Source organism: Mustela putorius, unplaced genomic scaffold, assembly GCF_011764305.1.
Source record: "Mustela putorius furo isolate JIRA1106 unplaced genomic scaffold, ASM1176430v1.1 tig00000596_pilon_pilon_pilon, whole genome shotgun sequence".
Classification (NCBI taxonomy): domain Eukaryota; kingdom Metazoa; phylum Chordata; class Mammalia; order Carnivora; family Mustelidae; genus Mustela; species Mustela putorius.
Window position 1 is genome coordinate 5,189,495 of NW_025421428.1, and position 18,260 is coordinate 5,207,754.

The following is an 18,260-nucleotide window of genomic DNA, read 5'->3' on the forward strand; positions in this document are numbered from 1 at the left end:
AGGCTCCTTGCTCAGCGGGGAGACTGCCTCCCACTCTGCCTGCTTGTACTTTCTCTCTCTCTCTGACAAATAAATAAAATCTTAAAAAAAAAAAAAAGGCAACCCCCCCCCAAAAATGTTATACACTATAAGACTTGGCTAAGTACTTTGAAATGGCAAATTTTTAGACTTGTCAGCAAAAAGGTATCAAAATCCATGACAACATTCATAGCCTCATGAGATCCTGCAAGCTATCTGTAAAAATCAGACTTAAGGAAAATGCTAATCTTTAGTCATCCTCCAGTCAGACAGCTAGACTCCTACATCTGTAGCCTACAGGACTTTCAGGATTCCAGGCTCTTCCGCAGCATGCCTCTCCTGTGTACAGGATTTTGCCTGTGCTGCTTCCTGTACTGAGGAGTCCTTCCTTCCCAACAGTCCATGTTTTTGGAACTAGTTTAGGTCTTCTCTAAGGAGCCTTCCACAATAACTCCCTGCAGAATGGTATCCTTTTTTTGTGTGTTCTAATAATACTTGGAACACAACTCCATTATAGTACCAGTCAGAATATATTATATGGTCTGTTTACATCTGCCTACCAAACCATACTATAAGACCCATCTTAGAAGCAGGAAGTAGTATTATCTAGTTCATGTTCATTACATTTTCACCAACTGGCTGGTGTTGGGCACATGGAACATTCATAATTTCTGAATGAATAAATGACTAATTTATTTATTTATTTAAAGATTTTATTTATTTATTTGACAGAGAGAGATAAGTAGGCAGAGAGGCAGGCAGAGAGAGAGAGGAGGAAGCAGGCTCCCCGCTGAGCAGAGAGCCCGATGCGGGAGTCGATCCCAGGATCCTGAGATCATGACCTGAGCCGAAGGCAGCGGCTCAACCCACTGAGCCACCCTGGCGCCCCAATAAATGACTAATTTAGATTTTTTTAAAAAGTTTTTCCTCTAGTTTCATCATTTTTAAAAAACTGAGATATAATTTACCCTTTGAAGGCACACAATTTGGTGACTTCTGGTATATTCCCGAGGTTGTACAACAACCCTCACCACCATCTAATCCCGAGACACTTTCATCAGCCCTGAGAGAAATCTCTACTTGTTAGCATTCACTCCCCAGCCCCTGGCAACCACTCATCTACTTTCTGTCTCTACGGATTTGCCTCTTCTGGACAATGACATAGATGGAACTCTGCAATATATGGCCTTTTATATCTAGCTTCTTTCACTTAACATAGTTTTCAAGGTTCATTCATGCTATAGTATATACTAGGGCTTCACTCCTTTTTTATAGCTGAATACATCCCACTGTATGATATAAAACAGCTCTACATCACCTTGCCAAAACCCTTCAAAAGCTCATTTTCAAAACACACATGTAACACAAGGTCTCCATAATCTGATGCCAGCCTCTCAATCTAATAATCTTATTTTAACCAGTCCCTAACAAAACTTTCAGTTCAAAAAGGCTGGTTTCTTCAAAACTCAGATTTTAAGACTCTAAAACAATAAATACTAAAGCATGAGATTTTAGAGGTAGAAGAAACCTTTCAGATTGTTAGAAAGTTGTGAAAGTTTTTTCTTAAGGCACCAAAACCTTTTCTTGTAAACATTTTTTTTTTTGGTCAGAGAGAGTGAGCACAGGCAGACAGAATGGTAGGCAGAGGCAGAGGGAGAAGCAGGCTTCCTGCTGAGCAAGGAGCCCAACATGGGACTCGATCCCAGGATGCTGGGATCATGACCCGAGCCGAAGGCAGCCGCCCAACCAACTGAGCCACCCAGGCGTCCCCAAAACCCTTTCTTACACTGAGACTCAACAATATTGGTAACAACAACAACAACAACAGATATTTATTGAGTGCTATTTGGCAGGCACTGTTCAAAGCACCACACTTACAATTCACAAATCTGCACAACCAACATATCTAGCAGTTGCTATTACTGCACAGATTTTATGGGTGAGTAAACGGAGGAAGATAGATTAATTGGCCTAAGATCAAACAGCTAGAAAACAGTAAGCCAGATTTTGAACCCAGAGAGTTTGGCTGCCAAGAGTACCCTCTTAACTACCACACATCGTTATGGAGTACAGAGAGGAACTGTTTTGACTGTAGCAGAGTCTGGAGGCTGGAAGCTCAGCATCTCACCTTGCTTAGGTTTTTACTTAGTTTCCCTTTGGCACTTCTATGGACTCGACCCCAAAGTTCAAGGAAGTTTAAGTGTGAAAAAAAAAAAACAACCCAATTCTGATCCAGCCTCTTCAGTTTATAGTCAGGGAAAACAAAACCCAGAGATGAAGTGACTTTCCAAGGCCACAGAGCTATTCAACTGCAGAGCCAGGACTAGAACTCAAATTTTTTGGTATTTAGTGCTTTCTTTAATGTGAAACATTCTGCATAAAAATTCTGATTAACTGTTTTCCCTTAGGGTAAATAAAAATACTCATGCATTTCTAAAAAACTCAAAGTAACCATTTTTTACCTAATACTTACTTTTCAGTGACAGACTCTGTAGAAGGCCCAGTAGCATTCTGACCATTAGTGCCAACCTTCCCCACCTTCTTCACAGTCTCCAGAGCTCTTAACGTACTGTCAGTACTACGTGGGATTAGCTGGGAAACACTGTTTTCTGCATTTGAAATTCCGTTTGTACTTGGAACAATTTTCCCCGTTGTTTCAGAACTTCCTATGACAGAAATGACATTTCCGGCTGTGGTTGTGACAGTGTTGTTTACACCAACTTTATTTAGAAGAGGAAATGTTCTTACAGTTGCATTGATCTTTTTGTTCCTTAATCGATACCTGTTTCAAAAACAATCAACATATCGGTGAATATTTCACTACATCCTACTCTGAAGGGAGAAAAAAAGGACAATTGGAAAAGACTTAAATAGGAGGAACAGCTTTAAAGAAGTTTCTTCAGCTAAATATCACATACAGCGTACATCAAACTCTGCTGTGATAGCTGCCACCTGAAAATATATATGCCTCACATACACACATACATGTATGTGGGCACATAGTTAATATAGCAAGCACAATACACATGTATTCAAAGAAGCCTTTTGAGGGTGTAAGAAGAGATCCTTTTGAAAATTTTACATAATTGGAATATAAAGTATACTATACAAAAAATGAAAGGAACCATACCAAATTTATTTAGCAATGCCGAATGAAAAAAGGGATGAAAAAGTTGACAAAATTCTGTTATTACCAAATTGTTGAGAGTATTATATATATTTTAAAAAATTATGATACTGGGGCACCTGGGTGGCTCAGTGGATTAAAGCCTCTGCCTTTGGCTCAAGTCATGATCCCAGGGTCCTGGGATTGAGCCCTGAATCAGGCTCTCTGCTTAGGAGGGAGCCTGCCTCTCCCTCTCTCTCTGACTACTTGTGAACTCTGTCAAATAAATAAATAAGACCTTTATTTATTTATTTACTTATTTATTTTTTAAATATTTTATTTATTTATTTGACAGACAGAGATCACAAGTAGAGAGGCGGGCAGAGAGAGAGGAGGAAGCAGGCTCCCCACTGAGCAGAGAGCCCGATATGGAGCTGGATTCCAGGATCCCGGGATCACAACACAAGCCAAAGGCAGAGGCTTTAACCCACTGAGCCACCCAGACACCCCTAAATAAAATCTTTAAAAAAAAATTATGAAACCAAAACTCATTCTTAAACACTGTAACAAAATAAGGAAATTTAGTATTATATTTTTCAGATTAGTTTATGCCTAAAGTAAAAAAGTTATTTGAATTAAAGGCTTTTCTGATAGTAATTTCAGGGTTTTATTTATAGTAGTCAGATATAACACTTTTTTTTTTTAAGATTTTTTTAAGATTTTATTTATTTATTTGACAGACAGAGATCACAAGTAGGCAGGCAAAGAGAGAGGAAGAGAAGCAGGCTCCCCGCTGAGCAGAGAGCCCAATGTGGGGCTTGATCCCAGGACCCTGGGATCATGACCTGAGCTGAAGGCAGAGGCTTCAACCCACTGAGCCACCCAGCGCCCCACAGACATAACACTCTTAATATATACAGCAATCTGATCTTGAAGTCCATTTAAGAAAATTTGTTTCCGGGGCACCTGGGTGGCTCAGTGGGTTAAAGCCTCTGCCTTCAGCTCAGGTCATGATCTCAGGGTCCTGGGATCGAGCCCTGCATCGGGCTCTCTGCTCAGCGGGGAGCCTGCTTTCTCCCCTCTCTCTGCCTGCCTCTCTGCCTACTTGTGATTTCTCTCTCTCTGTCAAATAAATAAAATCTTAAAAAAAAAAGAAAAGAAAATTTGTTCAAAAACTTCATTCTAATGTAATCCTAGTCAATGTTTCTTCTAATACTTTAAAGTGAGGAACAACTGTTACATGAATAGAAAACAACTACACACATTTGCAGTCATAATTACATATGCCTAAATTAGTCTGATACTAATGTTATACAATCAAACATATGGTAATTAAATATAAGTAGTGTTATTGATGAGCAATGCCTCCATAATAGCCTCCCTTTCAGTCCCTCAGTATCTATAAACAGCCTCATTACTCAATCCTGCTCTTCTCCCTCCCTCTCTCATTCTCTCTCTCTCTTACACTTACACACACACACACACACACACACACTCTCTCTCTCTCTCTGACAGGCATGTGGGAGCTCAATAAAGCCAAGTGTCCCCACATGAGACTGGCTGAGAGTGCAGTGACAGAACACAAAGTTTAAAAAAAAAAGAAGAAGAGATTACAGCCAGTTTATATATGTCATCTCAGAGATTCTGGGGGGCCACTAATTATGAAGAGGGGAGTAAATGTCTACTTTAGAAAGGCCATTTGGTAGTGCGGAGAGGCCTGCACTTTCCTCAACATGCTCTCTGAAACCTACTCTTCATTCTTCACCTCAAAAGGTTCTTGCACAAAATACCCAGTTACCCCTTGCTTCCCGTCCTCAAAGGACAAATCTCAGCTATCCTTAAGATTACTCTGGCAGAGGGCGCCTGAGTGGCTCAGTGGGTTAAGCCTCTGCCTTCAGCTCGGGTCATGGTCCCAGAGTCCTGGGATCGAGCCTGCATCTGGCTCTCTGCTCAGCAGGGAGCCTGCTTCCTCCACAAAGTTGTGACTGTGACTATTTTAGAAGAGGTATAAGAAGTAAAACCTCAACTAAGGGAGGTTAAGTCAGTGACAAGTCAGGATACATATTGGACTTCTAACAACTAGGCAGCTAAAGACTTGGACTTAGGGTCTGGACCTCACACTTGAAAAAAGCTAATTGTTTCCTATTCTTTTAAAATCATCTTTGAGCTCCCTGAAGTACTCACTCCCTGCCTTACTCAGCTTTGAATCCACTATCTGCCATTAATTCCTCCCTTGTAAATATCTTCCACTCCCTTGGCTCACTCCCCCTGTTGAACTCACCTGGTAAAACCCTAATCTCTCATTCTGGGCCTTCTCCTCAGCAGCTGAATGCTGTGGAGAAAAACCATGCCATCATGCTTTCTAGACTCCCTTCAAAATTATGATCAATTATTTAAAATGGCCAAGCAATATGTTAATACATTTCTCTACTAAACTCACTTTCTCATCTCTAACATCCTTTCCACCTCCACTCTCCACAGCTCCTCTGCTACTGATGATACCGCCTCCCACTTCACAGAGAAAATAGACAGAACCAAAGGAGAATACTTCTTTTACCACCAATTCCAGTAACCTTCCTGCATCTGTTAACTACATGCTCCTCAAAAAAAGGGATAGAGAGCTCCTGCTCCTAACTCAGGCCAATCTTGCCGCTTGGGTTCTACCAAGGGCCCATCTCCCAGATCCCAAGCCCATCTGCCTTTAAAAAGACTTCCTATAACGATCTGTTCTTCTAGTGCACCATCACTTCACTTAGGTGTCTCTTTACATGTCATATCCTCTGAGATACCTCCCCAGACCATCTAATCTAAAATATCTCCCCCTGGGGCGCCTGGGTGGCTCAGTGGTTAAGCCGCTGCCTTCGGCTCAGGTCATGATCTCAGGGTCCTGGGATCGAGTCCCACATCGGGCTCTCTGCTCAGCAGGGAGCCTTCTTCCTCCTCTTTCTCTCTCTCTGCCTGTCTCTCTGCCTACTTGTGATTTCTCTCTGTCAAATAAATAAATAAAATCTAAAAAAAAAAAAAAAAATCTCCCCCTTCCCAATCATTCCCTTTCTCCATACCTTGTGTTATTTCTCTTCACAGCATGGATCAGTACCAGGTATTATGCTTTCTATTTACTTGCATTATGTCAATCTTCTCTACTACACTGTAAGCCCCATGAGAGCAAGGATTTTTGCCTTTCATACCCACATCTCTATTTTCAGCACATTATACAGTGCCTGTGCATACTAGGTGTTCAATAAATATTTGCTGCATGAATGTGGAGTAAGCCTCTAACTTCATATGGCCAAGAGAACTAACTACTGATTTTCTACCCCAAAAGCATTTCCCATCTAAGTAAAATACAGTACTTGGTTATGCAGATCCCAAACCTCTGAGTCATTCTTGATTTTTCTCTTTTCTTTGAAGTTCATATTCAATCTATCAGTTTTATTAGCCTCAATTCTGAAATACATCTCCAATCTGACCACTTTTCATCATTTCCATTACTATGGTCCTAGGACGAAGATACCAATCTTGTGCCTGAACCACTGTAGTAGTTTAACTGGTCTCTCCAGCCATGCGGACATTTAGTGACATTTCTAAGACAAAATTAAAATCTCATTGTTGCAGGGTGGCTGGCTGGCTCAGTTGGTAGAAAATGAGACTAGATCTGACCAGGCTCCTGAGCTCAAGCCCCAGGTTGGGCAAAGAGCTTACTTAAAAAAACTTCTTTGTTGCATTTGAATAAAACCCTACAACACCTTCCAAATGCCTCACCGTGGTCCATAAAGCCAGTAAGACCCGGCCCTTGCCTACCTCTTTAATCTTATGTCATTCTTCTCGTTCTCCATCTTCCAGACACACTGGTCTTGTTTGTAGTTCCCACGCATGCCAAATTTTTTCTACCTCAGACGTTCTTAAAGTATGTTATCAGTAACTGAAATTGTGTTTACATGTTTACTGTTCCTCTTCCTCCACTAAACGCCCCTCAAATAGTACCTAGCACTCAACAATCATTTTTATACATATTTGTTGAACTGATTGATCCCAGACTTTTGACACTTTCCAGAATGTAGCAACTCTTGAAAACATGATTCTAATACTCTACGTTCTAAGATACATTCACATAAATATTTATTTTTAGGAGATTGTTGGGAATTTACATTAAGTTTGGTAAGAGAGAGATGCACAGTAGTGAAAGCAGGCTGGAGTAAAATTAATTTTAAGTAAAATGAATGTTTTCTCCTGGTGTACTACATGAAATAAGACAAAGGTTCTATAGGTAGCAACATGTATTTTTTTAGCCAATAGGATAGTGACATCTTCCACTTCCTCAATCCTTTGTACCATCCTGTTTTTTCTTCTTTTTTTCACACAGCAACAAAGAATGTAAGGCTGGGTGGAAATATGAATTGTAGATTATTTGTTCTTTCAACATAAATATACCAAATATATGTATCAGATACTTGCTAAGGGCAAAAAATATCAAGATTAATTACCTATAGGATAATTGAAGTCCAGTGAAAATACAAACCTGCAAATAAATAGCTGCAATATGAGAAGAGAACTGGACATTATAAAGGATAAAGCACTACATCAGCACAGAAAAGAAAGCAACTAACTCTGCCTGGGCAGTCAAGAAGTCCTCAGAAGGAAGTTGACATCTGAGTTTGATAAGGAACAGGTGCTCTCCAAATAGAAAAGAGAAAAAGCATATGATACAGAGGAACAACATGGGAAAAACTGAAAGAATTTATGTAGTAGTGAACAGTGACTAATGAGATGTACCTTAAAATTATAAAGACCGCAAAAGGTAGAATAAGGCTGGAAAGCTACATTAGGACCAGATCCTATGATACACTAAGGAACCAATTTAGAATGTAAAGCAGAAGATGGACATGATTAGATGCTTATTTGCAAAAGAAAATCTGGATAGCAATAAAATAGCCAGGTTGAACATAGATGCCAGGTTAAAGGCCAGTAGAGTACTAAATAGATAAATTGGGTAAACGCAGGTGAAACACTAAAAATGGTACCTGACACCAAAGAGACCAGTTAATTTGGCTATAATTATTATTTTTATACTACTACTATTATAATTTCAGACGAGATAATAAAATTCTGAAGTAGGTAATGGAGATGGAGAGTAGAAAACCAGCTTAAAGATGTAAGAGGTGAAATGGCTTTTCAGCTGGGGCACCAGTTATGGGTGGAAGGGCAATGAAATCAGTTTCTCCTCTGACCTTGTTAAATCCAAGTACTCTTATGCAAGGCCCCCTAAAAAGTTCTACTTTAGCTAAGAAGCTCTATTTCAGGTACGGGCAGGTTCAACAGATCTCCTAGAGTCTCAAAAAAACAGCCTGATGTAAAACTCTGTACACAGAGCTGCTTAGACTGGGTGCAAACAGCAGAGGACTCCTGCAACCTCTCTAGGCTCTTCCAGTAGGGGGAAAAAAAGAGAACCATGTTTCTTCTCTTCTTTTTAATGCACACACATGTATCATCTATCATGTTGTTGCTGCTGCTGTGGAGCTCATTAGGTACAGAGGCCAGTGCTAGCAACTGAGGAGAGGCGACCGTAATCAACAAGACAGATACAGTCCATTGAGCTTACACTGCAACAAGGCAGACAGTCAATAGATCAGAGGTCAGCAGGCTACCTCTTGTGGCCCAAAACTGCCTGTTCATTGTAAATAAAGTATACAGCTATGCTCGTTTTATGCACTCTGGTGGCTTTTCTGCTACAACGGCAGAACTGAGTGGTTTTGACAGTTCACTGCTTGATCCACCAAAGTGAAAATATTTACTATCTGGACCTTGACATAAAAAAGTTTGCCAACCACTAAAATTTACCGATAAGCATGACAAAGAAGAACCTGGTTTAGTATGTAATATTGGGAAGATCCCCTCAAAGAGTGAAAGAAAAGCTCCAAAGGCAAGGCCCCAAGGAATAGCATGACATAGAAGACCTAAGGTGGGAAGGAGCATTCTGCATTCCAGAGACAGACAGAAGGAAAGCGTGGTCTGAGTACAGAATACAATTTGGGAGCACTGTGATGAGATCAGAAAGATGGTAGATGATGATGCAGGGCCCACAATCTAGATTTTATAACTTGATCCACAGGACAATGAGAAACCCCTCCTTATTATTTGCAATGAGCTTAATATATAAAGTTCTCCTTGTTTTGTGCGGAATGATGGGTTTGGGGATAGGCAACAACAGCTCTAAGATGACTAGTTAGGAGGCAATGGCAGACTGAGAAAAGGGGATGATAATTTGGAATATAAGGCTGGAAAGAAGAGTTCAGAAATGAACACCCAGGCAGAAAGCTGAACTGACTCGTTGACTAAGATAAGTAGGTGAGAGAAAGGTGACAATGATGGTGTCTTTAACATGGCATGTGTAGCTGGCTGGACAGGGTACCCGGAGGGAGAGCAGAATGAAAGGTGGGAGAGGATATATGGGAGGAGAAAATCAGCTCAACTTGAGCTTAAAGTGTCTAAAAACAAGAAATGTCCATTAAGAGTTGATACACAGGTTGATTCGATAGAAAGGCTGGAAGCAATTTTTGGCAAGATCTCAATGATGAATGTTTTGGTTAAGAAACAGAACAGGGGCACCTGAGTGGCTCAGTTGGTTAAGTGTTCACCTTTGACTCAGATCATCTCAGGGTTCTGGGACCTGGCCCACGATGGGCTCCGGGCTCAGGGGGAGGGGAAACGGGACAACTACTACTGCTTCTTCCGCTCCTCCCTTTACCCTTCTCCCCAGCTCCTGCTCTCTCTCTCAATAAATAAAATCTTTTAAAAAACCCCAAAAACAACAACAAAAAAAACCCCAGAAACTTGGACAATACATATAAAGAGACCAAAAGCCATAAAAAGAAAATGTATCTGCTGTACTGTTTTACCTGTGACTTTAATTCAGTTGAACCTGAGCAGAAGTAAGATTGCATGGAGGGGTGTTTTTGTTCTGCACAGGTGCTTAGCAAAAACATGGATTCCAGCGAAATAATGATCTAAAGTATGACCCCTGAATAAGGTTCTAAATCACTTATCATGTTACTCTTGCTCCCAGAAGCAAAAAGGTATAGTTTCAAAAGAAAAGATTATCTTGCAATCTAAGGAACTCTACAATGAATCACATCTGTGAAACCCACCACAAACTTTAAGACTACATAGGACACTTTCATAATGACCCCAAATTAAACCCATCTGAAAAAGAATTTCTGTAACTTACTTTTCAAGCTCTTCCTGAGAATGGGCAAAAGTACAGTTTGTTCCTCGGGGACACCCTCCTTGTTGACGCAGATCTCGGCACATGCTAGTCTTGTATTTGCTGTTTGGTTGAGGCTACAAAAAAGAAAATCAGTGTGTGGAAAAGTGAGGACTCTTGGGATTTCAGAATTTTATGATTAACCGCTTTAGTTCTTTTTCAGGGTAGAGAGGTTATTCTTGTGCTGAAACAACTGCCATTCCACCATTTCCCATTAGGCATTACATAGGGTAGCTCTGAACTGCTGTTTTAAATATTCCTTCTGAGGAGTATATGAACCTGGTTCAAATGTTATGTCTATTTATTTGTCAGGCAATATATGCCTACAAAAATAAAAGATTTTCTCCTCAATTTATTGCTGTCTTAAAATGATACGAAAACAAATGATTTAAAAAGCATTTAAAGGCCATAAGCTTTCCCCTGGGGATAAAAATATATGTTTATAAAAAATAAAAAATTAATTAAAAAAAAATCTATAAAAAAAAAAAAAGCATTTAAAGGCCATAAGCTTTGTCCACTTAAACTTTTCCAGAAGAGGTAGAATATGATTTCCACTTAACGTGAAAATTTATAAAACCAAATTATTTGTCAGCTTGAGGGTACAACTTTCTTCTTAGGCTTGGAGCTATTTAAGTTCATAAAAACAATGCGGCAAAATATAAGAACCTCATCATAACTGCATCAAAATTTAAGATGGCATTGTTAATTCTGGGACCTAAATGATGATGAAACATTTATCCGTCAGTTAATGTTTGAATATTACAATGTTTTCCAAAAGAATAAGGGTAAAAGAGTGAAAAGATCATTTTTGAGGAGATTTGATCCCAGCTCTGTCACTTACTGCCACCAGGACCTTAGATTTGTTATTTAACCTCTTTAAACTTCAGCTTAGGAACAGCAATTATCTTGCAGGTGGCTGTGAGGATTAGAAATCATATAAATAAAAAACCAAATATAGGAACTTGGCTCACAGTGACCTAATAAATGGGCATCATTATTAGAATAAAAGATTATACCTTAAACAACTCCTTCAAAAGTACATGTATTTTAAAAATTCAAACTCCACACATTTACAAACAGATTTATTTGTATGAGAGCAATTGAGAAAAAAGTAACAATTTCCCTAAATTAGAGAAGAATTAGGCAAAATGTCTGGAAAGAATCATTGATTTATACTCCGTCAAAAACAGTGACAGTGAACTCATGTTCAAGATACTCTCCCAATAGTTGCTGTGCTAGAAATTATTTGTCAGGTATACTAAAACTCGAGTTTCTCCCGAAAGAACAGAGATAAAAGAAACCTAAAAGAGCACAGTCATGTAAGAAGTCCATTAACTGAAAAGCTTGTTCAAGATGTTCAGGATGAACCTCTGTTAGAGGCAACAGCTGTCAGAAGTGCAATGTATGTGCTTACCTGAGGTGTCTCATGGCCTTTTCTACTATAATTTTGTATGAAGTCCACAAGGCCATGAACCACTGTTTTAACAGCTACCATTGCATTTTCTAGCTGCTCCCAAGTTGGTGAAACAGCATCTAAAATAAGCCGTCAAGGGGATGGGGGGGGGAGAATTTGTTAGCAGTAATTCTCTTGTGTTATTTACCTCAAGGGTAGAAAAAGTGTAAGCAACTGAATATTTTTTCACATACCTGGATTAGGGTCTATGTTTGCAAGAAGTTCTAAATGAGGCCTCAGTCTATTTAAGTTAGCTGGGTCACCCGTCCGTTGCAAAACAATTGTCAATTCCTGGACGCTCTTTGCAAATGATTCTGGAGACTGCAGCTACCAAACAGAAAACAGGATGGCTTTTACTCTGGTTCTCATGACACATCTGTATTCCAGTGCTTTATTCAGTCAACATACTAAACAAGTTTTCAAGTGTCTTCAGATTCCATAGTAGGAGTATCAATGATGAATGAAATTTTCACCTCAGAATCTGCCCTATGAAATTCATCATTAGACACTTAGAAACCTTACTTCTTATAAGCCATATTCGTTCTCTGGGGTCAAAACACAGATTAACCACAGACTCTGAAAGCCAGGCTGCTTTTATGCTACTACCCTGTATGTGCTTCCCCACTGCCTCCTGTCACTTATTTTGAAAGTTAAAAAAATAATAAAAAGAAATAAAATAATATAGAGTCGGATATTTAAAAACATAGGACTCTCCAACTAGTTGTCTCTTTAGTTCCTTTAGAACATTGGAATGCTCTTCTAAGTAAGAGCAAGGATATAAAACAAACATCACTAATTTCACAAACCTTATCAATGATAGACTGCATGTGTGATTTATGTGCCAAGTCACCATAGAGAAGTGAGGACCACTGCTCGGGTGAAATACGGAGTCCTGCCTCCATAGCAATATGAACAATTTGGGCATCATGTTCTCTGCGTAATGCTTCGTAACTCCGAAACTCTTCCTTTAGCTGCATCAGGGAAGAGTCTTCATCCCTTTTGGTAACCTAAAAGAGAACGGAGAAAAAAAAGGCCATCCGAATTGGTCTGCTCTCCCTGCTTCTCCAAAGAATTTTTTGTGGGGAGAGTAGAGATACCAGATACCAGACAAAAGAAGGTGAAATGAAGAGACTATCCTCATCACAAATTCTTTTTGGAATGAAACAGAACTTACATAACCCAGCACACAGTTTTGATTTCTTTCAATGAACACAGGAACTGATAGAGAAGACACTTCTAAACAGAAAATTATAGTATACATGCTATTATAATGCTCCATAGCAACATAAAGGAGATGCAATTAAATCTGACTTGGGCGAGAAGGAAGGGATAAGAGAGAAGGCTTTCCCTACTTGAAGGCCACGTAAACTGAGTCTTGACGAATGAATGGAGTTTCCAGGTAAGAAACAGAATCCTAACAACAGTAGCAAGTGGTGAAACAGAAAAATGAAAGAGCAAAGCACACAGAATTGAAGGCTATGATAGAGTCTAGAGAAGAATCAGAGAGCCTTAAAAACTGTGGTGAGAAGTTCATATATTACGCTGAAGGGAATGGGAAGCCACTGAGGACTTTTTTTTTTTTTTTAAAGATTTTATTTATTTATTTGACAGAGAGAGATCACAAGTAGGCAGAGAGGCAGGCAGAGAGAAAGGAAGGGAAGCAGGCCCCCTGCTGAGCAGAGAGCCTGATGCAGGACTCGATCCCAGGACCCTGAGACTGGGATCATAACCTGAGCCGAAGGCAGCGGCTTAACCCACTGAGCCACCCAGGCGTCGGCCACTGAGGACCTTTAAGCAGAGGAATGACAAATCACTCCAGCCAATGGGTAGACATATATTAGCACTGTCACATGATGATTACGAAATCTTCTATCAGGGCACCTGGGTGGCTCAGTTGGTTAAGCGTCTGCCTGCAGCTCAGGTCATATCCCCTAGTCCCAGACTGACCCCCACATTGCGCTCCCTGCTAAGTAGTGAGTCTGCTTCTCCCTTTGTCCCTCACCCCTCTTGTGTTCTCACTTTCTCAAATAAACAAATAAAATCTTTGGAGGAAAAACAAAGAAATTTTCTATCAATACAAAAATGATCATTAGGATATTTATACAGCCTTAATTTATACCTGACTTAAGTAATTTAAAAAACATAAATTCAAAAGCTTACAGTTTCACATACCCTACTGAAATGGTCTAATTCTCCAAACATGCAAATGTATAACTAGATAATTTCCACAATAAATGATATCATTTATCTAAAACTTGCATAATGAAATTTGAAACTTGGCTAGGATTCAGAATACCTAGGACTAGTACAGACTCTGAAACTCAGACTGGACAAATCATTTAAACTGTTCAAAATCATGATTTCCTCAGTGGCAAAATGAAAATACCTCCAAACCAACTCACCGGCTATTTCTGTTGCTGTCAAATGAGACAACAATAATATGACCCCAAGAATATGAAGATGGGAAAATCAAGTTATCATCTGAGAATTAATAGTATCAGTTCAAAATCTCTTTGGGAATATGTAATTACATTATAGAAAAGTATGGGACACCCAAAATTCTAAACAACACAATCATAGGTATAATTTAAGAGAGAGCAGAGTATATAACTTAGAAGTCATAAAAATCTATATTCTACCCTAACCTACGTAAAGAAACACTGAGAAAACAAAAGAAAGAATTATTAACCTAAAAAATAGAAGAAAGAAGCCCAAGCATCAGACGACAGTAGCACTCATCCAACTACCATATAGGCTACAGGGTGCCTAGTAGGCAGTCTAAGCATCTGTTCACCTGAGTAGTAAAACAGACCCAAGTGGCTAAAAGAGCTGGTCAAATTAAAGTTCTCACTACCATGCATCAAAATCACCTGTGAAGCATTAAAAACTTCAATTTCAGGTAATCACAATTCCTGGCTTTGAAGACCACAAATTTAAAAAGTATGCATGAATGCTCAAGTCCCACATGAGATACACCAAATCAGAATATATCTACCAATGGGACGAGGAATGTATACTTTTAAAAATCCCATAGATACGGGCACCTGGGTGGCTCAGTGGGTTAAGCCTCTGCCTTCAGCTCAGGTCATGGTCTCAGGGTCCTGGGATAGAGCCCCACATTGGGCTCTCTGCTCAGCAGAGAGCCTTCTTCCTTCTCTCTCTCTGTCTGCCTCTGCCTACTTGTGATCTCTCTCACTCTGTCAAATAAACAAATAAAATCTTAAAAAAAAAAAAACAAAAAACCAGCAGCCCTTGCCCTGCCAGTCTCCCACGGGGCATTCCTGAGCCCCTGCACAGGGGCAGCTCCTCCTCTCCCCTCCCTCTCCCTCCCAGTTCCCCAGTTCCCCTCCCTTCCCCGCTCTACCTCCCTCCCTTTAAAATAATTAATTAATTGATTGATTTAAAAAACAACAACAACAACAACAAACCCCATTGATAATTCTGATGCAGATCATCAGCTGGGATTCACTGCACTACATGCTGGAATCAGTAACTCCCCTTCCCCTTGTGCTGATTCCATGCTACTCAAGCAAAGGCTTGATACTCTTTGGCAGAAAAATATCTATAATATGATGATTTAAGTCTTGTGAGAGCTGCACTTCTCATTACAAATGAATAAAACTAATCATCCATTGTGGGTGACCTTGGTAAGGGTGTTCTGTTCCTGAGGAAAGATTCTACTGTATGCATCCACAAAGTTCACATCTCTAAGCCTATAAAATCAAGGAAAGAGCTTTGACAATGGTGATTTTACTAAAGTAAATGACACCCAAGAGAGGCCTTTTGGCAGTTGTCAGTATGATATCTTTTTATTAATCTAAACACTGCTTCAACATTTTAAACTAGGGGTCAGTGAGGATGAAATGAGAGTATAAAATTGAAATCACTTTTTATACTAGTGTTATTCAAATGTCAGATATTTGTAGCAACTGTAGATGTATGACTATCATAAACCACAAATCATAGTATGATCCCTATGAGAGAAAAAAACACATTAAGTCACGAATACACAGTGTGAGAACCTAGTCAGTCACTTCAGAATGATAAATGATGTGTGTAATTTGGTTGCTTAGCCAAAAACATAATATGTGAGGAACCAGGGATTAATTTCTATTGCTGCCCTAAAGGACACAAAATCAAGCACTGTAACTGTCAAGGAGATAGTGTCCAAGCCTCATTAATGGAGATAAGTGAGTTCATTTGAACATATTTCCATCAGCAATTACCTGTTATTTCAAACTAAGCAATCTGCTGAAAAAACTTTTTTGTCTCTACTGTTTTCACTCTTAGACTGTAAAACCAGCAAAATAGCTTTGACTTTTGAATTTTGATGTTTTACTTTTACAAAAGCCAACGGACCTTTGCAATTCCAAGTCTTCGGGCCTTTCTCAAGATCCAGCCAGCAACCCCTACTCTTCTAACTCACAGAAACTTCCAAGGATTCAGCCTACTTTCCACCACTCTCGATACCTGTAATCACTCACAAGTCTATAAGACAATGCAACCACGTTTCTAAATATCTTGGGGTTTTTCCGTCTTCTTCACCAAAACAAAACATACCAAAAAAAAATCACACCTCCTAAATGCAGAGTGGGGCATGTACCTCAACTTTTCACTCTCTTGTCCTGAAGGCAACATTATAGGCCATCTTCAGATTAAAGGTCATAATCTAATAACAAGGAATAAAATAAAAATAGTAATAGGAAATGGAAACATTTACCAATCTTTTATGTATTTTTACAGAGTTTTTCCTTTTAAGATGGGAAATTCATTTGAATTAGACTTCTTTAGCCTACATTTATTATTCTGAGAGTCAAGTTTACCAAACTACTTCCTTACGCTCTGGTTTGTGTTACTGACACCTTCACCTATGTTTATGCTCAAGAGGCAGTATCACAGATGCAAGCAATGCAGAAGTAAAACAAAGTTTCCTTCCAACTCTTGGAAGCATTCTGCATTCCTGGATCCTCTAGACCAGGTTAACCCCCATTTTAGAAAGCCTCTGTCTCATACACAGGCATGGACTGTCTAGATAATTGTTTGCTACTTACTTTGAAACATGAAGCTCGATACAGTAGTTGCACAACATGACCAATACTTGTTTTTGATGCCTGAGGAAATCTTGGTTCTAGTCTTTGCACAACAAAAAGTACCAGTACTTTCCTTGAGAGAGCAGAACCATCTTCTAATGCTAGCAATACCAGCTTCAAGGCCTCTTCTTGCATAGCTAGAAGAAACATGAATTCACAATAAATAAGAAACCCTGCAGATCACATCTGCCAGTTTTTTGGGGGGATATTAGGTTCATGGGTGTCCATTATCATCCACAGTCTATATTTCATTAGCATATAAAGAGGACAACATGCATTAAAAATGCAGTTTACTTAAAAAGCAATCAAACAAAATATAATTTCTACTAAACAACCATTTAGAACGTAAGTCAACAGAACTTAAAAACTTATCTGCAGGTATTGAATAATCAACTAGATAATAATAATGTTATAGTGCAAAGAAACAATCCTCATTTAGAAAATACATAGAAATACTCTGACATACTAAATAACATATAAAGGACACGTAATAGCTTTATGGTAAATGGTAATTTTTCTTTGATGCTTGAGACTTGTTGCTTTGCCTGACAACAATTTTGCACATGATTACCCTGCAGATGCAATACCTAAAGAAAGTATTAATTTATGTTGTTTTCCAGCCAGGGATGTATACAATCAGTATAATCTGAATCTAATCTAATCATGAGGGAATATCAGACAAACTCAAATTAAGAAACTTTTAATAAAATAACTGCCTGTTATTTCACGGCAGTTGGGGGGCTCAGCTCTTTACGCGTCTGTCTACCTCAGGTCATGATCCTAGGTCCTAGAATCAGGCCCCAGGTAAGGCTCCTGGCCCAGTGGGGAGCCTGCTTCTCCCTCTTCACCTGCTTATGCACTCTCTCTAACAAATATAAATATAATCTTAAAAAAAAAAAACAACTGCCTGTATTCTTCAAGAACACCAACATCAGACAAAGAAGGGATGAAAAATGGTTCCAGATTAAGGAAGACTAAAAAGAGATGACAAATAAATAGAATAAATGATCTTGGACTGGAATGTATTCTGGAAGAAAATAAATTCCATTAAAGACATTTTTTGGAATAATTGACAAAATTGGAATACAAACTAGATTTTAGTATGGCATGTAAGTTAAATTTTCTTAATTTGATGAACATACTGTTTTTCTTGTTTTTAGGAAATTCTTGTTTTTAGGAAACATTCTTTAAAAACATTCTTGTTTTTAGGAAATACATTGAAGTATAAAGGTATAATGGGGCACTGAAATATGCAACCTGTTCTCAAATAGCTCAGAAAAGAGGATAAGGGCAAACAAAGTAAATAAAATATTAAAAACTAGTGAATGTGGA

General features: G+C 39.0%; 1 protein-coding gene and 1 non-coding gene across 6 annotated transcripts in view; both read right to left on the reverse strand.

Moving 5' to 3' along the window:
- Positions 1-18,260, reverse strand: part of RC3H2 (ring finger and CCCH-type domains 2) — a 53,480-nt gene that overhangs the window by 15,058 nt on the left and 20,162 nt on the right. For all 5 annotated transcript variants that reach the window (XM_013058783.2, XM_013058782.2, XM_013058781.2 and 2 more), the window contains 6 exons: positions 16,890-17,065; positions 12,645-12,845; positions 12,033-12,165; positions 11,800-11,918; positions 10,350-10,462; positions 2,492-2,800 (listed from right to left, as the gene is read on the reverse strand). In XM_013058783.2, the coding sequence (XP_012914237.1) occupies positions 2,492-2,800; positions 10,350-10,462; positions 11,800-11,918; positions 12,033-12,165; positions 12,645-12,845; positions 16,890-17,065 (1,051 nt within the window). The remainder of the gene's footprint in view (positions 1-2,491; positions 2,801-10,349; positions 10,463-11,799; positions 11,919-12,032; positions 12,166-12,644; positions 12,846-16,889; positions 17,066-18,260) is intronic.
- LOC123392842 lies at positions 12,252-12,362 on the reverse strand. Its single transcript, XR_006607523.1, has one exon. It is a non-coding gene; the product is annotated as a small nucleolar RNA SNORD90 (small nucleolar RNA).